The sequence below is a fragment of the Orbicella franksi genome, chromosome 8 (genome assembly GCF_964199315.1).
Source record: "Orbicella franksi chromosome 8, jaOrbFran1.1, whole genome shotgun sequence".
In the NCBI taxonomy this organism is placed as follows: Eukaryota; Metazoa; Cnidaria; class Anthozoa; order Scleractinia; family Merulinidae; genus Orbicella; species Orbicella franksi.
Genome location: NC_138152.1, coordinates 4,159,646 through 4,179,347, shown reverse-complemented (window position 1 = coordinate 4,179,347; position 19,702 = coordinate 4,159,646). Strand labels below are relative to the sequence as shown.

The 19,702-nt window shown below is 39.0% G+C and overlaps 2 protein-coding genes across 2 annotated transcripts in view; one reads left to right on the top strand and one right to left on the bottom strand.

Moving 5' to 3' along the window:
- Nucleotides 1–1,812: 1,812 nt before the first annotated feature.
- Nucleotides 1,813–15,752, bottom strand: LOC145496015 (putative serine incorporator). Its single transcript, XM_081475621.1, has 13 exons — nucleotides 15,541–15,752; nucleotides 13,441–13,769; nucleotides 12,938–13,017; nucleotides 12,446–12,539; nucleotides 11,410–11,453; nucleotides 11,125–11,201; nucleotides 10,180–10,276; nucleotides 9,076–9,162; nucleotides 8,664–8,784; nucleotides 7,960–8,008; nucleotides 5,282–5,309; nucleotides 4,923–5,082; nucleotides 1,813–3,921 (listed from the first exon to the last, which is right to left on the bottom strand). Exons 1-13 carry the CDS (start codon nucleotides 15,619–15,621, stop codon nucleotides 3,777–3,779), a joined length of 1,392 nt encoding a protein of 463 aa, XP_081331747.1. The 5' UTR covers nucleotides 15,622–15,752; the 3' UTR covers nucleotides 1,813–3,776.
- Nucleotides 15,753–15,839: 87 nt separating this feature from the next.
- Nucleotides 15,840–19,702, top strand: part of LOC145495996 (kelch-like protein 12) — a 5,634-nt gene continuing 1,771 nt past the window's right edge. Inside the window, exons 1-3 of the mRNA XM_081475599.1 lie at nucleotides 15,840–16,259; nucleotides 18,336–19,267; nucleotides 19,485–19,702. The exon at nucleotides 19,485–19,702 is cut by the window's right edge and continues 1,771 nt beyond it. Coding sequence (XP_081331725.1) covers nucleotides 16,017–16,259; nucleotides 18,336–19,267; nucleotides 19,485–19,702 — 1,393 coding nt within the window. The 5' untranslated portion in view covers nucleotides 15,840–16,016. The remainder of the gene's footprint in view (nucleotides 16,260–18,335; nucleotides 19,268–19,484) is intronic.

The following is a 19,702-nucleotide window of genomic DNA, read 5'->3' as shown; positions in this document are numbered from 1 at the left end:
TTGGTTATTGGCTTAGACAGCAACCATGTAAATGGACTTGTCTTTTTTAGCCAATTAGTCTGCCTCCTGCCAGTTGGGATTCGTAAGCCTACTATGTTTATTTGAAATGTTTCTTTCTTTCGGTTCAAGTGGCATGCCAGAGAACTAGCAAGTTGTAGCAAGCGCATCGACCAATATGAACATTCAACATTTAACATTTTAACATTTTGCCTCCTGTAGGAAATCTTTTGATCTTGTAGATCACGACCTTGTAGTAAAAAAATTACGTATTTACGGCTTGTGCGATTGGGGCTTGGAACTGATAAATGACTTCGCAACCGTCTAATCATTTCGTTCACGTACCATTCAATATGTTTTGTGATATACTAATTGCTCAGTTTTTCAATTACTTTTTCCATGGCAACTTGTCTAATTACACCATCTTAAAAAGACTTTCCCCATCAGCTTCAGTTGACCCTAACAGAAGAAAAAAACTTAAATCAAGTTACTTACCTTGGAGGACTTTCAAGTCACAGAAAATCTCGAATTGTTTTGAACTAGAAACTCGAGTCTCTTAAAACTCAGCATGTGGCAGACTATTTGCACTTCACGCTTCTTGCGCGAACCATTAAACTGAGGCGTTAGCTCAATTAGCCGAACAAATATTGTAAAAGCTGCAAAGCGGCTTGCTCGTCTCTGGAACAACAAGGCGGTATCACGGGCCCTATCGTAATTGAAATACTGTTAGAAGCCAGTTTTTACCGAAGCGCACTTCGAAAGAGCTGAACTAAAGAATGACTCGACTTTTTAATTTTCGCATTTTAATTTGCAAGAAGTATCAATTGCCTTTGGCAATACATATTTGATAGAAAAGCCATTTGTTCATCAATTATTCATATCTTAAGTAGAGCTGTTTTATTTTTCACAAGCGAGACGACGCCTTATTGAAGTTTTGTAACTGAGTTGGCGGCTGATCGCAGAAATTGTAAAAGAAATTTCGAGCATCACTCGGGTGGGTGGGGGTACTTCACAAAAAGGTACAGTGTCACATCCAGCCCCCAGGGGGGGGGACTCCCATAATAAAAGGTCGGGGATGCTCGTTGTCTCCCTTAGGGGTATAAATCAACGATTCTGGTTTCACTTAGCCCTAACCCTGGGCTAATTCAAATTTTCCGACGAGCATCCGCAACTTTTACATATGGGAGTCCACACCTCGGGCATTCAGCTCGCAACATGAGCATCAAAGACTTACTAACAATTTTCAGCGTTTTTAACTGTGAGAATGTGACTTAAGTCAGTTCTCTCTTCCAGATTTACAGATGTTATTTGTGGCCTTAGTTTTAACGTTGCACACTGAGTTCCGTAGCGCAGTTTCGAGGTGTCATTTTGTTTCCCCAAGCCTTAAGTTTACGTATAGCAAGCATTTCCATACGAAGAACTTTTTCCCCCATTCTGGTCGCGCGTAAATACACCATTTTGCTAATGCTAGCTCCAGTCCCCTGTGGGGGCAAAATTTGATCTATTTGATTAATGGCCTATTGGAGCGAGAGCAAAAACTCGACGAAGCAGGGGATAGTGGGGCGAGCAATCCCCTGCTACGTGGAATTTTTAGCCGTGCGAAAGTTCTTACCAATGCAATTACTGTAAGCAAAAAAGTCTGTCATATTTATTATTTTTTAATGTACCTGGTATAGCCTCTAACAGTTTATCTCCTTAAGGTCATTCCACTGAAATAGAACCTGCACTGAGATTTTTGTCAAACTTTGCTTATTGACTGTTTATATTGTAGGAACTTGAATTTGGAAATAAAAATGAGGGGTCCCCATGTTCGTTTAGGAGCAACAGCACCTTGTTTATACCATATAAATCCTTACAATGGCACCATGATTATAGTCACGATTGCTTGCTAAATTTACGTTTCCGTCGATTGTTTCTTGCTCAACACTGAGAACTGGCCCATATTTATTTTACATAGAGAAATGTTTTACTCAGTTCAACACAACAGAAAAAAAATGATAGGTTACCGTACTCGTTTTCGAGAAAATGACGAGTTACCTCTATGGCGAGGTCGAGCCGCAAAGAAAAAGCCGCCTTTTTTTAATGCGCGCGCGCTAATCCCGTGTGAAATTATGCGCATTAGGGATGCACAATGCAATACTGGGGAATGACCTTAAACAACCTCAAGATTGTAACCAAGGCAAGTGCCTCAGTTGGCCTGTTACTAGCTCCAACCCTCCTCATGACGTCATGATTACATCACAATAACTGGCGCACTCGCGAGAAAACAGGGACGGATTAGGAGGGGGGAAATGTTGGATTGCCACTCCCTCTTTGGAGGAGCCAAAAAAATAAAATAAAATAAATAAATAAATAAATAAATAAATAAATAAATAAATAAATAATAAAGAATCGATAACAATTGTGAATATTATGGACAGCTACCTCATCGTAACTTCTACCTTGTGGCATAGACAGTGCTTCTGGTGCAAGAGTTTTCAATTAGGTTCCAATTCTCAAATTACTGCATTTTGTGGGCTTGCCCCATTGATTCTACAATCGCAAGATACCAGCCACCTCCCTGCTGAAAAATCCTGTATCAACCCCGCCCCCCCTCCCTGGGAAACGTATTTTTTTGTACTGAAGAATAAGATCAGCTTCCTCCAGTGTTTTCATTTGTTCTTCTCCCAAATCAACTTGCTCAAGATTCGATAAGAGACGACATACACATTAATATGACACAATGTATGGTACACGCATCAACAGAGTGCTTTTCAACAGTTCATCTAGAAATACATAAAATAGGCAAACCCCAAACTTTTTTATTTGGTCTGGTTTTATTCACAGAAACTCCGTTAATTTTTAACTTAGGCCAGGTTACAACATTGAAACATCAAGCATGGCCCATAATTAACAAGCTCCTAATTTTACGAGCTTTCTTTCTTCATTATCCACTTATCACAAATTAATGCTGTGCGGTATTCTGGAATCACTTGTGGAAATATGTTCCTTTTTATCTCATTTACAGGTTTTCAAAACTTCCAAAAACGTTCACTACTGTCTTTGCTCCCTGAAGCCGTAGGAGCAATTAAACTTGTAAGATTATTCCATTTCATCAGGTCACCAACGAAATAAAAGAAAAGATCCATATCAATGACCAATTCCACAAAATAAAACAATAGTGTTTTGTAAAATACCAGGCAATACTCGGTACTGAACGTTTAGCTGTCTCATTTATACGGGAGTTCAAGTGCCTAGCACAATTACGGAAAACACAAACCAAAACGAGAAATAATTACAACTTTCTCGATCTACAATGCGTTACTTAACAATTTTCTGGGTGCAGTGCAGTGCACACACACCCTGTAAAAAAAAAAATGGCCACCCTTAATTTTACAATAAAGAAGTTACAGATTGCTTATGACAAATTTACGATGTAGAAAGTAAGGTATACAAACTGAAATTCTACGGCACAAATTTTCAAGGAACTATTAGACAGGACATTGTCTCTGCACATATTCTATAGTTTTGTAACTCACATTAGTCACAACTTACTTTTCACTACAGTACTTACATGTAATAGCAATTTGCTCTTATATAAAACAGTAGCCACATGAAAGAGAGAAGCCTCTGGGGCTGAACGATTAAGGGAAGAAAGTTTTCTCACTTTTAAATACTTGGGCTTACGCCCTAAGTCCTGACAACTAAAACCAACACTGCCTGCAATTGAAAATCTCAGCAGTTAATTTACAAGCTAGCTAATGATCTCTCCAAAGCACAGAGGAAGAACTTGTTCCAGGTCAGTGACCAAAGTCTCTGTCTGGGAGGAGGACTGGGGCCAACAGGGTCCAGAGGTAGAGAGCAAGACATGCCCAGCTGGAGCTGACCTTGACCCACACTGTAGCCCAGTTACTGGTCAGTTTAGTGAAATCTGAACCTTCAGGACTACAAGAGAAAACAGATAACACCATGTGTGAATGTGTTTCTCAACTGCTAAAAATACTTAATCTAACAGTAATTAAAAAGTCCAGTACTTCAGTTTGTAATGGTATTTAACAAAACCAATCACAATCACACATTGACCATGCGACTTCTTGCATCTCAGACTTTTTCATCCAGTGTTACGATATTTTTTGACTATGAACAAACTTCCAAGGGTTCCTTGCTCCTTGGCATAACTGGGTTAGAAAATAAATGCCCTGATTATTTTGAAGGTGCTGTAAAGGAAAAGTTTTTTTAGCTGAGGAAACAACGAGTGAAAATAATCACGCTTTCCAGAAAATATGTATGGGAAGGGAATCTTGACAGGCCCAAATTCTCATAAGTAACACCATGTATCAGTCTTCATACAATTAGCCTAGAGAACAAGCGTAATTTGTTTGCATATTTAGGCAAAAAGAGGCGAAAGCGAGGCGAGCGTGAAGCGCGAGTCATGCGCAAGGGGCAGAGCGCCTCGCTTTCATCTCTGCCTAAAATATGCAAAAAAATTATGCCTGTTCTACAGGCTATGATACCTGTCATATATGAACTCAGTTAAAGGACCTTGCTCTCCACGAGTTCTCGTAGCTCAGTGGATAGAGCGCCCGCCCGGTGTTCGGGAGGTCATGGGTTCGATTCCTGTCGGGGACTCAGAATTTTTCTTTGTCCCACGCTCGTGTCATGTTGATTAATTCACCTTCACATTTCATTACCGAGCTTAAAATTCACCATCATTATTAACTTATCACTACTCACGATGAATTCGATAGCGTTGATCCTAGCAGTATGCAGGACACCTGTCATATATGAACTCAGTTAAAGGACCTTGCTCTCCATGAGTTCTCATAGCTCAGTGGATAGAGCGCCCGCCCAGTGTTCGGGAGGTCATGGGTTCGATTCCTGTCGGGGACTCAGAATTTTTCTTTGTCCCACGCTCGTGTCATGTTGATTAATTCACCTTCACATACCTGTACCAGTTGGTCAAAGTCATCATGATGTAGAGTGAGGCCAGAAAGAAAGTGATGTGAAAAAAACTGTAGTTGTAAGTCACTGCAGTGGTTTCATCATCATACACACGTTGGATGCGGGGCTTGTCTTCATCATTTGTGCTGTTTCCACTCTCAGCATCTAACAGAAGAAAAATATGATAGTAAGCGGGAATTTGCAGATGGAAAAAAGCTAGAAGACGCTTGTCACAGAGGGAAAGACAAATATGTAAACACCAATTAATGAGTATCCTACTCCTCAGTCTCATCATAGTGGGACCTCTGACAGTGTTTCTGAACAGTTCATTTAGCAAAGAGCAGAGGGATACACCTTCACTAACCTTGGGTATAGTCTGGTAGAAGTGTCTCCTGCCATAAAAAAAGAAAAAGATTGAAATAATTTGAAACTGTTAGTCAACGATTTTGTGACCTTGATCAGCACAACAATTCCCAGCACTTTTTAGCACTTCTTCTTAAATGGATCAATGCTAACTCTTGTTTTTATTTGATGCTTAAATAATGGTATCAAACAAAATTAATGCCCAAGCATTGGAGAAAAAGTTATAGCCTCTTTTAGGGGATGAAAGGTTACCATAGCAATGGTACAAGCTCATAAAAACACTCTTAATTTTAGCTTTATGGGCTTACAATGCAAAAAATGAGTCCACTGATCCACATTTATATTATTGAATTTTGACTATCATGTTGAATTATAACTTTCTGCCAAGTTAAAAAAAAGATGTGGTAGCAGATTCAGACCCACCAGGCCATTACAGTAGTGTCAACTGAAAAAGAGTGGCAGTATTGATATATGAAACCAGAAGTGCCTAAGGACGTTTGCGCTAATTGTTTCTGCGCAACCTTACTGCGCATGCAAATTCACACGCCATGCCATGCATGAAAGAGCACACTAAGTAATAAAATGAACAACAATAGGGCAGATGGCCATTGCTATAGCTTTGCCTGGATTTAACGATCTTGGATGTTCGGTGACCCCTATTTTTATTTTGATAAATCATTTCCTCCACCCATTTTCTACATTTAGCGAAAAAATGAAGAAAATCTATGGAGTAGAAGTTTGAATTTTTTGCAAAATACACCATCAAATTCTGTTCTTTTTAGCTCCTTGTTTATCTGTGTGACTGTTTCAAATGCCTCTTGAAGGATTAAGTTTTGTGAAAATGTTGGTAACATTTGGAATTATTTACGTAACAGACCCACTTCTACAAAATATGACTAAGATTGTTTGCTTCCTTTGACTAACCTTGAATATTTTTAGCTATAAACCCCTGTAGACCATGTTGAATTACAAGCGCTAATTTTTAGTGCAGAGTGCACTATTGGGATGGTTATGGGGGTTGCCTGCCGCTAAGGAACTAAGGCGCTATGGCCCTATGGCGCTAAGGTGTAAACTTTAATGTTTGTTTAATTAATTAATTTCAATTAATTAATTAGTCTAGAGGCAAGGAAGTAATGGGAGTAGGGTGGGAAAGGTACATGTGTACTCTACGTAAAACACATTCCATCGCCGTCGCTTAACTTTGAACATCGCAAAGCTATATATTTGTTTCAGGTAACCCCTTGCTCTCCTTGTGGTACCATTCTCCTTAGAACAAAACTAATTTGCCCTAAACGCATGCGTAGATTAGTTAGGGTTCGTGGCTTCTATATTAGGTGAAGGATACATTGCATACGGAATCACGCACAAATGTTGAGTGGTTTTCCTTATGGTAGAGCTCAACATGTAAGACGCATGCGTTCTAGCATTGTTAGTGTTATACACTATCTTTACGCGCAGTATTTTATATATCGTGTCATGCGACCAAGGACGGCAGTTATTTTTCAGGTAGCGCCAGTTGTCCCTTTTTATTGCAAAAGTGAAACGTTACTGTGGCTGCGTAGCTTTTAGAATTACAAACAGGTCGGTTCAACAAATATCATCTGCTGTTTTCAATCTACAATAGTGTGCTTGTCAGAGTTCAAATATATTGCTTCTCCTCAGCGACTTGTTTATTTCTTGCCTTAATTGTGTCCGTAAGAGAGACCAAAAAGTTCTCAAGTTAGTGGCGTTAATACTCCGCAAATTGTGAATTTGTAACAAAAGAAACCAGGAAAATGCTCAAATATTGCTGCAGACGCCGTGGCACCTAATGAAAGCGCAAATTAATTTAATCAGTCTTTGAGGAGACTCATTCATATCGGCCAAGTAGCGCTGTTTATCTTCAATACTTTTCGCTGAAAAGCTTCTCAGCCATCAATATCGTTGTGTGTTAATTTTGAATTGTTTTATTGTTAACAACAAAGGTGGCAACAGAAAAAGAAAGTGGTATTTCGCGACTATCTGATAATTAAATTAGTTCTTGTTCATCGGTAAAAATTTGCATTTTTAGTAAAACATCGTCTCTGTTCCGTTTCTTCATCACGACATCAGATATTTAACTTTCTTTCATTTATCTCCAAAAAACAAGGACATCTTCCGTATGTTTTGGAGAAAACAAGGGTTTCATATTACATGGCTTTGCGAGGAAAACAAAAGTATCAAGTTACAAAGTTGGCGTGAAGAGCTAAATTGTCACGTTTGCTGCTTCAGCGTATTGTTGAATTTAAAATGAACAAAAATCAACTTAAAGCACCAGTAGTAATTAATTTGTGTGTAATGTTTGGACCTTGAATGAAAATACAACCTTGAAACATACACACTGCAAAGGGGAAAAGCCGTAGCAGACTACCAAGGTAGACACAAACCGGAAGTGAACCGAGTAGGGGTGAGTACTTATGGGACTACTGTACCAGAGCTATCAATTGCGCTCTGCACTACCTGAGATTGTCTCACTAGTTCAAAATCAGGGTAGTTTTCTACGCGCTTTATCTCTGAAATGAAGTCAGTGACCCCCAATGTTTTTTGCATTTCTGACACAAGTAACTCATTATCTGACTGCAAAAAACTTTTTGTGCAAACGTTCTTAAGCATACTGGAAACTGTTGAGAGCCATCTTACAACACTAAAAATGAAACAAACCTCCATGCTTCCACTGGCAGTGAGATGGTTTGAACTGGTTGTTCTCAAACTAACAGAAGCAAAACACAGCTAGGATGAGTGCAAGGCCACTGTGTATGAGCAGCAGGGGGGGGGGGGGGGAATGCACTTTTTTATTGAGCCAAAATAAAGCCTCCAGGGGCAGACCACACCCTCGATGGCCAAGGAGGCCCTATTTCGGTGCAATAAAAGGTCTATTCGCTCTAACATCCTTGCCGACTTTGAGTTATGGCAATTTGATAACTCACTTACAGAGAAGGCTTAGATTTATGTTGCAATATGAGAATGCAGCCCTTATTCCATTCTGATATAAATTCATTTCCCTAATTGGGTTTTTGAATTGCCATAAATCAAAGTCGCCGAGGATGTCAGGGCGAATAGAGCTTTTATTGCACCGAAACAGGGCCTACTCCATATCATGGTACACATGAGGGAGCAAACGAAAGAAACTTGAAGTTTGTTCAATTTGCCCTGGGATCTTACTCCCAAATATTTAATTGGTTTAATGTTCTGGAGCAATTTGCCTTGTGGAAATTCTGCCCCCGAGAATGAATTACGCCCATGAAATAGTTGGTATACATGAAGGAGCTTTGCTCCCAGAGCAAGCCCATGGAGCAAAACCCAAAAGCAAAACCCCTTGTGTGTTACTACCAGCCTTAAGACAACTTGTGGTATACTTCACATACCAAGAGTACACCACCATGACAAACATCAGTATTGCTGCTAGAACAGTTCTTCCATTACCCAAGCCAGGTGCCAGATTAGAACTACTGGAGATCAAAGAACCACTGGGATTGCACATCTGGTCTGAGAAGAACAACAATGACCTCAGATCTGATCAGATTATTAATTAATGTTTCCATTTTCTTCTGCTGCATTCTTGGTGACAACCTGCACACCAATCCTTCTTGACTAGTGTTTTTCATGTTTTCAGAAAAAAAAGACAACAATATCCTAACTGCTAAAAGCTACAGAAACAAATACAATCCATGCATAATTGGAAAAGTACTTGGCATAATATTTTATTTACCTTCTTCTGTCTACAAGGAAGACCGATAATAACCTAAGGTAGTTTTATCATTACTATATGTAGCATACCAGGTTCATTTGACATGCCAGACCATGTCAGGTACATTGTATACAGTGTAATAACTGCCGCCTGTAATAGACCAGAACTTGGTTGACCTGAAGTGCAAAAAAAAAAAGTATATGTCCCTATCTTAGTAGTCCCACAGGCATGACTTAAACAAACATTACACCTTTTTAGACAAATCTATCATTGCTTAGAACACAATGTGTAGAACAGTTTTTAATTGAGTGTCATAAGATCAAAACCAAACAATCCTGTGAGCAAATCAAAGCTCAAATAATTACATGTAGCTGATGCAAAGCGCAGGAAAACGAGTGCAAATAAGGTACAATTGGTTTTGGTTTTACTTTTGATTGGATGAAATAGTGGCAAAAGTTATTTGAGCCAATCATGTAGCGTAAGTTGATGCAAAACCAATTACTTTTTGACACTCAAATGAAAACCACTCTACCTGCATGTAGGTTTGTTTAAATTCATTTGTCCAAAGCCTATTTATTAAATAGCCATCGATCCTGCAAGTTTGTTGACTAACTTACTAATAACTAATTGATAACTGAATGTTATTGAGTCTACCAAGGTGTACTTTAAACTCCAAAAAGCAACACTCTTTTGACAATTTTCTTTCAATTTCCCATATTCATTTGATAAAACAGTGACTCAGATATTTTCCATATTCTAACAAAACATACACCTCCCTTGACTCTCCCAATTTTTGGCAAGGATTGAATTACTAATCAAGTCTTCAGTGCCAGAGGAATATTTCAAGGAAATAGTTATTACTGCAGACAACATGATTATTTTACAAGTGGATACATAGTAGGCAATGACAAGTAGTTGTGGGGCTACATGTAAGTGCAAAAAATTGACTGGATCTATACGGAGTGGACAAAAGAACTAAAGCTAGCTTGGAGTATACTAAACATTTTTAGGACTGGTGCCCAGCAGAATCTCTTATTCTTTGCTGTATAGATCTGACTACTAAGTCACCTGTCTAATGGTCTCACGAAAACGTTTGGTATTACAATGAAATTTTCAACATTTGCAGTGCAGCCAAACTTAACATACTTCACATGCTGCATACTGCGCATGTACTGCCAACGTTAAAGACTTACATTCCTGAACTTTAGGATGAATGGCAACCATGGAGACAATAAAACACAGCACCAGGTTTAAGCTGATAAAGAACTTGTTGGTCTTGCAACCTGTTGGCTGCAAAAAGCAAAAGTGCAGGACAGGACATTTTCATTACTACTGACTGGGACACCTTTAACTACAGAGACAATGGTTCTAAATCCTTGGGTCCCAATGTATTTAAACTGCAATGGACTCTGGCTCCCGGAGAGAAATAATGTATAAACACACAATACAGGTTAAATTTGTCTAATGTGATCATCACACAACAAGAAACTCCCAGAGTTCACAGATTACCAGTACTTTTTACAAAACTGCAACCATACAAAGCACATGCTTCTATACAACTGCTAAACTCTGGAACTCATTAGACTCCTTTAGACTTCACTAAAGGATTTCACACCTTGTTTACGAAAACATTTCATCTCTAAATTTCTAGAGTCTTGACCTCACTGATGTATTTCTTTTGTCTATCTTTTTATTTATTTTTATTTATTTATAAATATTTTTTTGCACCTTTATTCTGAAAAGCCCAATTGGGATGAATAAAGTATATAATGTATTCATACGAATATTAGTTCTGAAAGGAACTGCTCTTGGTGACTGACATTTTGAAAACCTGAGCAGAAGTCATATTCAGAGTCAAGCAAAAGTGTCTGTCTGACAACAGTGTTTTAAGTCTTGTCTGTTAAAACTGATTGGTCAGTTTAGCTGTGATGGTATTGGCTGAAGGACTCATCATAGGTCAGTTCTGGTGAGTTTCAATCCATCCGATGATATTCAAAGGTGACAGTTTATTCACAACATAAACAAGTTTAAGTGATGGACGGACCTCAAACAAAATGACTCAATTTTTGACAAACAATTTCTGGCATGCTATGGTGCATTGTTATTTGTTTCAGTGAGTAGAATAGTAAACGACTTACTTCAGTGTAGAATAGGAAAAAGCACACAACAGCACCAACAGCAATGATATAGATTCCACTGGTAACAATGACAAGAGCTAAAACAAGAAAAAGTTATTGGAGTGTTAATTACTGACAACTAAGTGATAAATGCAGAACATTTTGATGACCTTTTGTCAACAAGATATCAAATGCAAATGTAAAGAGTTTGGTGCTCGGTGCTTACAGTCAGATTGAACATTCTTATCTCTACTCTCATTCAAAGTTTAATACAAAGTCCTTCTCAAAAATCTAATGCTCACTTACCCCAGTACCACCTTTTATTTCCTGTCGTTTCATACTTCTCAACCCTGAGAATTAACAAAATGCACAATAATATTACAGGTGTACCTGTGTGTAATAAAACAACTTCTTTCAAACAAAGTGTGGCAACAAATAAGTCTGCAATGTTGCATCCATTACAAAGACTTATTGATAAAGAAAATTATATTAAAATTTGAATTGTCCCATTCTTTGTCCACACTTAGTCTGCACTAAAGCCCTGCCTAAGTTAAAAGGAGTTGATGTTTAAACTAGGTGGCTACTGTACATTTGCCATCAACGTTGTCACATTAATTCAACCTAGTCTGAATTACCGACAAGACCTTGTGTCTTGTCCTCCCATGTAAACTTGTTCCGGGGACTAGTCATAAAGGCAAGTTACCCTGTGTGTCCACATTATGTTTTTTAGCATGACTGGGTGGATGAGTGAAATATAGTGACTGGGTTGCAAGTAGTGACACCTATAAGCAGTTTTACAGCTTGAATGACTGTTAATAATGAGCTGACAAAACCGTCGAATTTCCAGCAACAGCCACCTCCCTACAACAGCCACCTCTCTACAGTAGCCACATGTTTTGGTCCCAGTGGACGGTCCATACATTTACTCTTATTTTAGACCCTCTACAACAGCCAGCTCTCCACAATGGCAAAGGCCACTAAAGCGCATTCCAAACAAACACTTTCCACAATGGCCAGTTAAATTATCAACGACTGACGAATGGTGTTTATCAAACCCCGTGTTATATTATAAAAGGTCACGAAACTTGATCCGTACCGCGCATCGTTGGTCTTATGTTTCTGTTTGGTTTCTGTTTTATAAATATTGATATATTTTGATTGTGTTAGGTATTACTATGCTAGAGTCAGCATTTTTTAAATATAAAAATGTTGTACCTCCAAAAAAACAGGTGTCATATTACACCCCTACCTCCCCATAACGGCCACCTCTCTATAACAGCCACTCTCATCTGTCCACAAGGTGACTGTTCTAGAGAGGTTTTACTGTACATTCCTTACTTACCAAGATTCACTCCAGTTATAAGCAAAATCAATCAACAGAATGAGCTGTAGCAGTATAAACAGGTAGCCACCAGTCATGCCAATGTACATCCATGCTAAAGGAAATTTCAAAAACAATAATTACCTCCCCCAAAAAATAAAAAGTTGATTTGATTTAGCAAATATACTGTACCTCCTATTTTAGTTGGCAGCCACCTCAGGAATTCAAAAAGGTGTTTGTAACTAGAGCTTAAAAACCCCCAGTACATTTATTTTACTATTATGTCAAGCTTGAGGCTAGCCCACAAGGCTTAGTAATCAGTGACTAGACCAGATGGATTTGGAATTCAGCGTGTTGTTAATTCAGCGATATGGGAAAACCAGAGAGCCCAGAGAAAAACCCTCAGAGCAAGGACAAAGACATCACCTGTATTGGAAATTCGAGTCAGAATCTTTCAGAGTCGCTTACAAAAGCTTACAAGAGCATTCCCTTACCAGGATACCTATGCCATACCTGTGCCAAACTTTCCCTTGGGGATGTAAAAAGCAGCCACCAGAAGTGCTATAAAGAAAGCAATCTTGACAAACCAAAACCTAATGACACACACATATCATTGCAGTTAGACTGAGCAAGCATTTAAAGATATTTACAATATACAATGTTATCTTTCAGCCTGGGGACAAATTTGTGCAATGTTCCTGGCCAGGGTTCGAATCCAGACTGCTCAATCCAGAGGCCAGTGCAGTAACTATAAGGGTACCACGCTCATACATTGTTTCATGTACAGTTTTAGAATTATATTATACAGTCGAGCCTCTATTAAGGGGCCAACTATTAACTGACCACTCCTGTTAGGCAGCCAGTAATCAAAGTCCAAACTTCCAGATGAGCATTTTCTATTGTTGTTACCTCTATTATGTAGCCAGCCCCCTTTAAGCAGCCACTATCGACTTCCCCAAGGGTGGCTGTTTAATAGCGGTTGCACTGTATATTATTATAAATTATAAATTATTCACCCATTTTGAAACTTGACTCTGGGATCATGGCTGCTGCTAACTTTAAACATCATAATGGCCATCAACAGGAAGAATGCTGCCATGGCAAAGCAGACTCGATACACTGCCAAGTATCCCACCAGGCTGTTACAGTGATCAGGAACATGTTCGCAGAAGCGAGGAATCTTCTCCAACTTATCAGCGATACCGGGGGCAAGCATGACAGCAGACAAGACTGTTCCCAGGAACAGGAATATGGTGTAGACGATTCTTGATGCAGTGGAGTTCTTGCACGAGGGACAACGGGCACAGCAACAAAAACATGCAGAAGATCCACAACAACAGGCAGCCTAAGAAAAGTGATTGAATGCAATAATAATGTCTTTAAAATGATGAGAATGTCTTATAAGTTAAGCTCTCTACCCATGTTCATATCAAACAAGAACATCAGAGATAAAAGAACTGGGAGTGGGAATTTGCATGAAAGGTCCTGCACATGAGCCCCGGAAGTGGGGGAGGGTAATCCCTATGGGCCTATATGGGGAGGCTCTACCTGAAAGGGGTGCCATTTTCAGGCTTCAGGTATATAAAGGATAGTGATTTCAAAAGTTGAGGTATATGAAAGAGTAGGGAAATCTATTATTATTATTATTATTATTATTATTATTATTATTATCATTATTATTGTTGTTGTTGTTGTTATTATTATTAGTATTAAAATTTATCAAACAGACAAACTGTGCAGTTGTACTTATTAGGCACTACATGAAAGTGACAAGAACACTTCCTTTTTTAGTGATTTATTCATAATAAGGGCCAGGTATGAAAGCATGTGAAAGGGTTACCTTTTTCTATAAAAGGTATACAAAAGGGGTACTTTTTCTGTCAAAATGGTATACAAAAGAGTAAGGGGTTAGAATACCCCCTCCCCCCCCCCCACTGGGCATTGAGCACAGTGAACCTTTTGGACAACAGTCATCAAATTCACAAAAAAAACTGAAGCTTGTCTCAATCAATGTGCATACTAAACAGATACACGTTAGGTAAAAGGTAGCCGAATGTCATCAGGCCGGCTCTCATCTCTGGTTTCCATAGCATGAAGCGACCAGGAGTATTTCGACTTCCCCCTCGATGGGATGCTAGTTAATTGCAGGGTTACCCCTGGGATTTAATTCGCCATTGCAGGTTTAACCCCAGTATTTAATTCACCATGAGAGTGAAGTGTCTTGCCCAAGAACACAACACAATGTCCCTTGCCAGGGCTTGCACCCAGACCGCTTGATCTGGAGACAAGCATACTAATCATGAGGTCACCACACCTCCCATAGCTTAACTGACAGGATATGTTTAACTAAATCTCAAATGAATTAATGGCACCAAACAAAATTCATTTCATGCAAAAAAGAGCAAAGAACATGTACTTGGGAAATTTAAAAAAGCTTAACTAACCAAACTCTTTTTGTTTCCTTTTTACTTTCAAAAATGGCAATTACCCACATTGGGAGGCAGTCACAAAGTGTCATACAAACAAATTGCATAATCATATAAAGCTCAATAAAGTTACATATTAAATCAACATCCGAAAGTGTATTAAATTTGACCACACAAACATCTTAAAATCTCAGTTATCCAGATAATTCCATTCAAAACATAATGAACACAGAATTTCTCTGTATAACATCTGTACAAGAATACTTTCAAAAGCAAAAAATAGAGATTCAAGGCAATTTAAAATATCCAGTACGCCCGGTTGTACTGTCAACTAAGCTTGAGTAAAATGTTATTATCTCAAACCAAAATGTGCGCTCAGCCAATTTAACAAAACAAAATGCCACTCCAGTGCAAAGCGATTTCGGAACGATGAGTAAATTTTCAGAATCACAAGTTAAGGCTTACATATGCCTTAACGGATTGCCAACAAATGAAAGTTGTACATTCTTCAGTTCGTTCTTTAAGTCAACGTTCGCTTAAAATTCAGTTCTACAGAACCATAGCAATGATATCGATTAATACTGTCACTAAACATACGATGCAAGAATCAAAAGAAATGAATCTTCATCGATCGTATATTTCCGCGAACTCTGTTGAACGCCATTAAAATACCAAACATGGCGGACCTACCACTGGCGCCAGAGAACTAGCACAAGAAGCACACGAAGAAAAGGCAGCACAGCTTCCCAGAGCACCCAACGCAGCTCCCATCCTGTGTTGCTTTAACAAACGTTCCCTTTAAATGAAGTACTCGAGTAAAAATCTTATCAATATAGCAACAGTGAACGAAAAACTTTGATGCTTTACGTTCGTGCATTCAGTATAGCAATGACGTCATGACGTCATGACGCGATGCATTCTGGGTTTCCAAGTACATGTGTTACGAAGTGTTATGTTATTATTTTTAGTTACGTGTAGTGTAAATTAATTAAACGAGGATAGTCCAAGTCGTACGGCAGTGGTAACAAAAAAAATAATAAATTTAATTTCTTAGAGGATTCTCGAGAAAAATTGGAAAGTTCTAGACTCGACTCCAGACTCCAGTCAAAGCATTTGTTTATGAGCCCACAGTTCTCTCCGCTGAGCTTCACAGGCAGGTGTTCATCATGAAAGACATGGAGGACGACGTGGAAGAGGATGGAGGCGAAACTCAAACATTTCTTCATCAGCATCACGCAGGCTGCGTCTTATCTCGGCTCAATGATCTTCGGGAGCGAGAAGAGCTTTGTGATATCACAATTATCGTTGAAGGCAGAGCTATCAAGGCGCATCGGGCTGTGCTAGCTGCCTCCAGTCAATATTTCAACGCCATGTTTACCGCAAAGATGAGTGAACGAAATCAAGCAACTGTAAGTTTGATATATTTTGGATAGATAATTACTTTTCTTTGTCCAGGCATTTTTACATTTTAAGCACGAACATAATTTTAGAAGAGTGAAGAATCCTTTTGAAGTGGATAAGCTAGATCACACGGGCCGGAAGAAAAAAATTCGCTGTCTCTATGTCCGGCAGCCGCGGAGGGGCAGTAGCTCCTTTTGCAATCTTCGCAGTGAAAAGCTCAACGTAGACTGACTTGAGACAAACAAATAAACCAATAATTCGGACTGTGTGTGAATGTTATTCTCATGAAGCACCGTAATACAAGGTTAATTATTGTAAGCTTGTTTCTACATCTGCAGTTCAGCTTACGTACAAGAGTACAATGTGTTACAACTTACTGTACGTGTAATTGTCAACTAGCAGCTAGGACGTTGCAAATTCTACGTGATAAGAAAGGTTTCTCGAACCGACTTTTCAAACTCAGAGTTTCACTCTTCAACAAAGAAGCTGGAAATTTGTGTTTTTCTGGACCTAGTATAGCATGAGGAAAGCGAGTATTTCATATTTTATAAATCTTCTTAGGTGGTAGGTTTGTAATTGGTTAAGTTGGCAAGGACCCTTGATATCGCTTAGCAACTAAGAAAATTATGAAGAATTTTTTAATATCATTTTCCCTTTTATTGAGAGAAAATTATAAACCTGAAAATAATATTGCAGTTGTCACTGATGATTTAAATCTCTCTGATAAAATAAGGAACATTGAATTTTTGTTCCTGTGTTCAACCACCTGTATTGTAACTTACTTTCAAATTTTGCACATCTGTTAAACAGCTGATAGGAGCTGATTTCATGGTCAGTGCACTTGTTGCATAAGTAGTTGGTTGTGTGTATGTATCTGGCCATGAAACTGTTTGACTCTCTTTGGATAACACAACCATTGTGTTCTTTTTGTAAAATACTCTGTTAAACAGTCTTTTCCATGGCTGTTGTAAAAACACACTTGCTAATCAGCATGCCAACTCAGAAAGTTACATTTATGTTAAGCATTGTCATTATCATATGTCTTGCTTTGTAATTACTGAATATTGAAATACTGTCAGTCATGCTTGTCAGATTTGTGAAACATTTGACTTCCATTGCATGACAAAAACAGGTAGGCAACGACGTTGTTAGTGTCAAAAAACGGTCAGGTCAAAAATTTGCATATACATGTACATAAAGAGATTGGTGTAAATGAAAGTTTTAACTAAGCAATAGAGCACTTTTTCTGTGGTTACATAGCCTCCTCTAAACACGAGGGTGTCTGTACCGTAGTACCTGTTTTTATTTCATCTCAAAACAAATGTCAAATCACAGCTCACAATAGGCTCAAGCTCAAAAGGCACACATTGACCGCACGGCCTTGGTCGATGAACAAAGTCACAACAACTTGAATAAAACTCTTCGCTACCATCGAAGGCATACGTGTGTGAATGTACGTGTGAGGTTTTCCGAAAATTACAAAAAGGTATTAAGTTCCAAATGTTTTTTTTTTTTTTGAATAGCAAAGGCGAAATCGTAACTTACCAAACTGTTTGCTTTGAGCTAAAGGAACTGCACAATGACAATTTTCTAACAAACACCTGCGATTAACACTCACTTACTTGAACACATGGCGACTAAAGTCCAATGGTCATGTCACGTGACCGACAAAAATCTCCCAGGGGGAGTCGGGAGTGACAGAAGGGGATTCGGGGAATTTGGGACAGTTACTTGTAAGCGAACCCAAGACCCGAGATGCTGCAATGCTTTAGATTGTCTACTAAAACAATTAGAGTACTCGCCCTTGTTTTCTATGAATGATAGTCAACTCGGCCACTCCTCATTGACTATTTACTCAGAAAACTTGGGCCCGTAATCATATACCACAATGGCTAAACCAATGAAAACACTTGAATTGGATTATCCTAGCAGTTATACCATGCTCTACAAGTATGGTTGGCGTACTTGTAAGTTTTTGGTGGCATTTTTGATATTTAACAATTATTCCACCTCTGCTTGCTGGGTATGAGATGAGTAACTTTTCATTAATTGTTTATGTTTCCTTTTTCATCTTTTATTTTTAGGTGGAGATTAAAGGAATCGATTTTGTTTCTGCAGAAACTCTCATCAACTTTGCCTATACCTCACAACTCAGTATCACTGACTCCAGTGTACAAAATATCTTTCTGGCCGCTGATCTGCTTCAGTTCAAATGGGTAAAAGACTCATGCATTCAATTCATCATGCAGCAAATAGACATTACAAACTGCATTGGTGTCCGTGCACTTGCTGAAAGACACTCGTGCAAAGCCATGTACGAGGCTGCCACACGCTTTGTTACAGAGAACTTCCTTAAAGTCTCTCTAACTGAAGACTTCAAGATTCTCAGCGCCAGCGAAGTGCTGGAGTTAGTGAGTCGAAATGATGTGAATGTGACAGACGAAATCGAAATATTTGAGGCATGCATCGGGTGGATTGAATATGACACTGACAGCAGGAAGCAGCATCTCTCAGAGCTTTTAAAGGCAACGAGGTTGCCTTTTATTCCAGTGAGAAATCTGCAAAAGTATGTCGCTGAGCATCATTTGGTGAAACATGATATTTACAGCCAGGACATTGTAGAAGAAGCCACAACATTTCATTTTGAGCATGCTGGAATGCAAATGAGACAGTCTTATGCTGAAACTGTTTATATACTTGGAGGAGAAACCTCGTTTATGAAAGAGGTCAAAACTGTGGAAAGGTTTAATCCTGAAAACACACAGTGGGAAGGTGTGAAGTCTATGACAGAAGCTCGAGCATCGTTCACTGTAGCCACGCTTGAAGGCAAACTGTATGTTATAGGAGGGTATCGCCGAGGAAGAAAGCTCAATTCGATGGAGTGTTACGACCCAACTCAGAATGGCTGGGTAAGCTTACAGCCGATGAGTAAGTGCCAAGGTGACATGCGCGCTGCAGTTCTTGATGGCTTTATTTACGTGGCTGGAGGATCTAGTGAAGGACTGCTGACCTGCAGGTAAGTGGGCTCATTGTGATGTCATCAATACCAACTGGAGTTTTGTACAAGTTAGCAGCCACCAAGCAGTTAGCCAAGTGTTGCTTATGAGTGTTTTATCAGAAATGTTCCTCGTGACATTATGAAAAACTGTTTCATGTAATGATGATGACAGCTAATTTCTTTTTTCGAATAGGAAAGTTTTATAGTGATAAGTCTTCTTCCCTTTTTGTCTCAGTTACGTCGAGCGGTATTCACCTATCACAGAACGATGGCAAGTAGTGTCCAGCATGCATCGTCAGAGACGCCGATTCGCTCTAGCTGTACTCAACAGCCATATCTACGCCGTGGGGGGTTTTGATGACAGCAGAGGTGATCTAAAGCATGTGGAATATTACGATGCTAGCACTAACACATGGACTGAAGTCAAACCCATGCAATGCTGCCGATATGACT

Excerpts from the sequence above, each read along its gene's own strand:
- LOC145496015 (XM_081475621.1), bottom strand. The coding sequence starts at position 15,621 with ATGGGAGCTGCGTTGGGTGCTCTGGGAAGCTGTGCTGCCTTTTCTTCG. Across the intron at positions 11,202-11,409 it reads AAATAAAAGGTGGTACTGGG|CTCTTGTCATTGTTACCAGT; the intron begins GTAAGTGAGCAT and ends TTCTTGTTTTAG. Across the intron at positions 9,163-10,179 it reads TCATCCTAAAGTTCAGGAAT|GTCAACCAAGTTCTGGTCTA; the intron begins GTAAGTCTTTAA and ends TTTGCACTTCAG.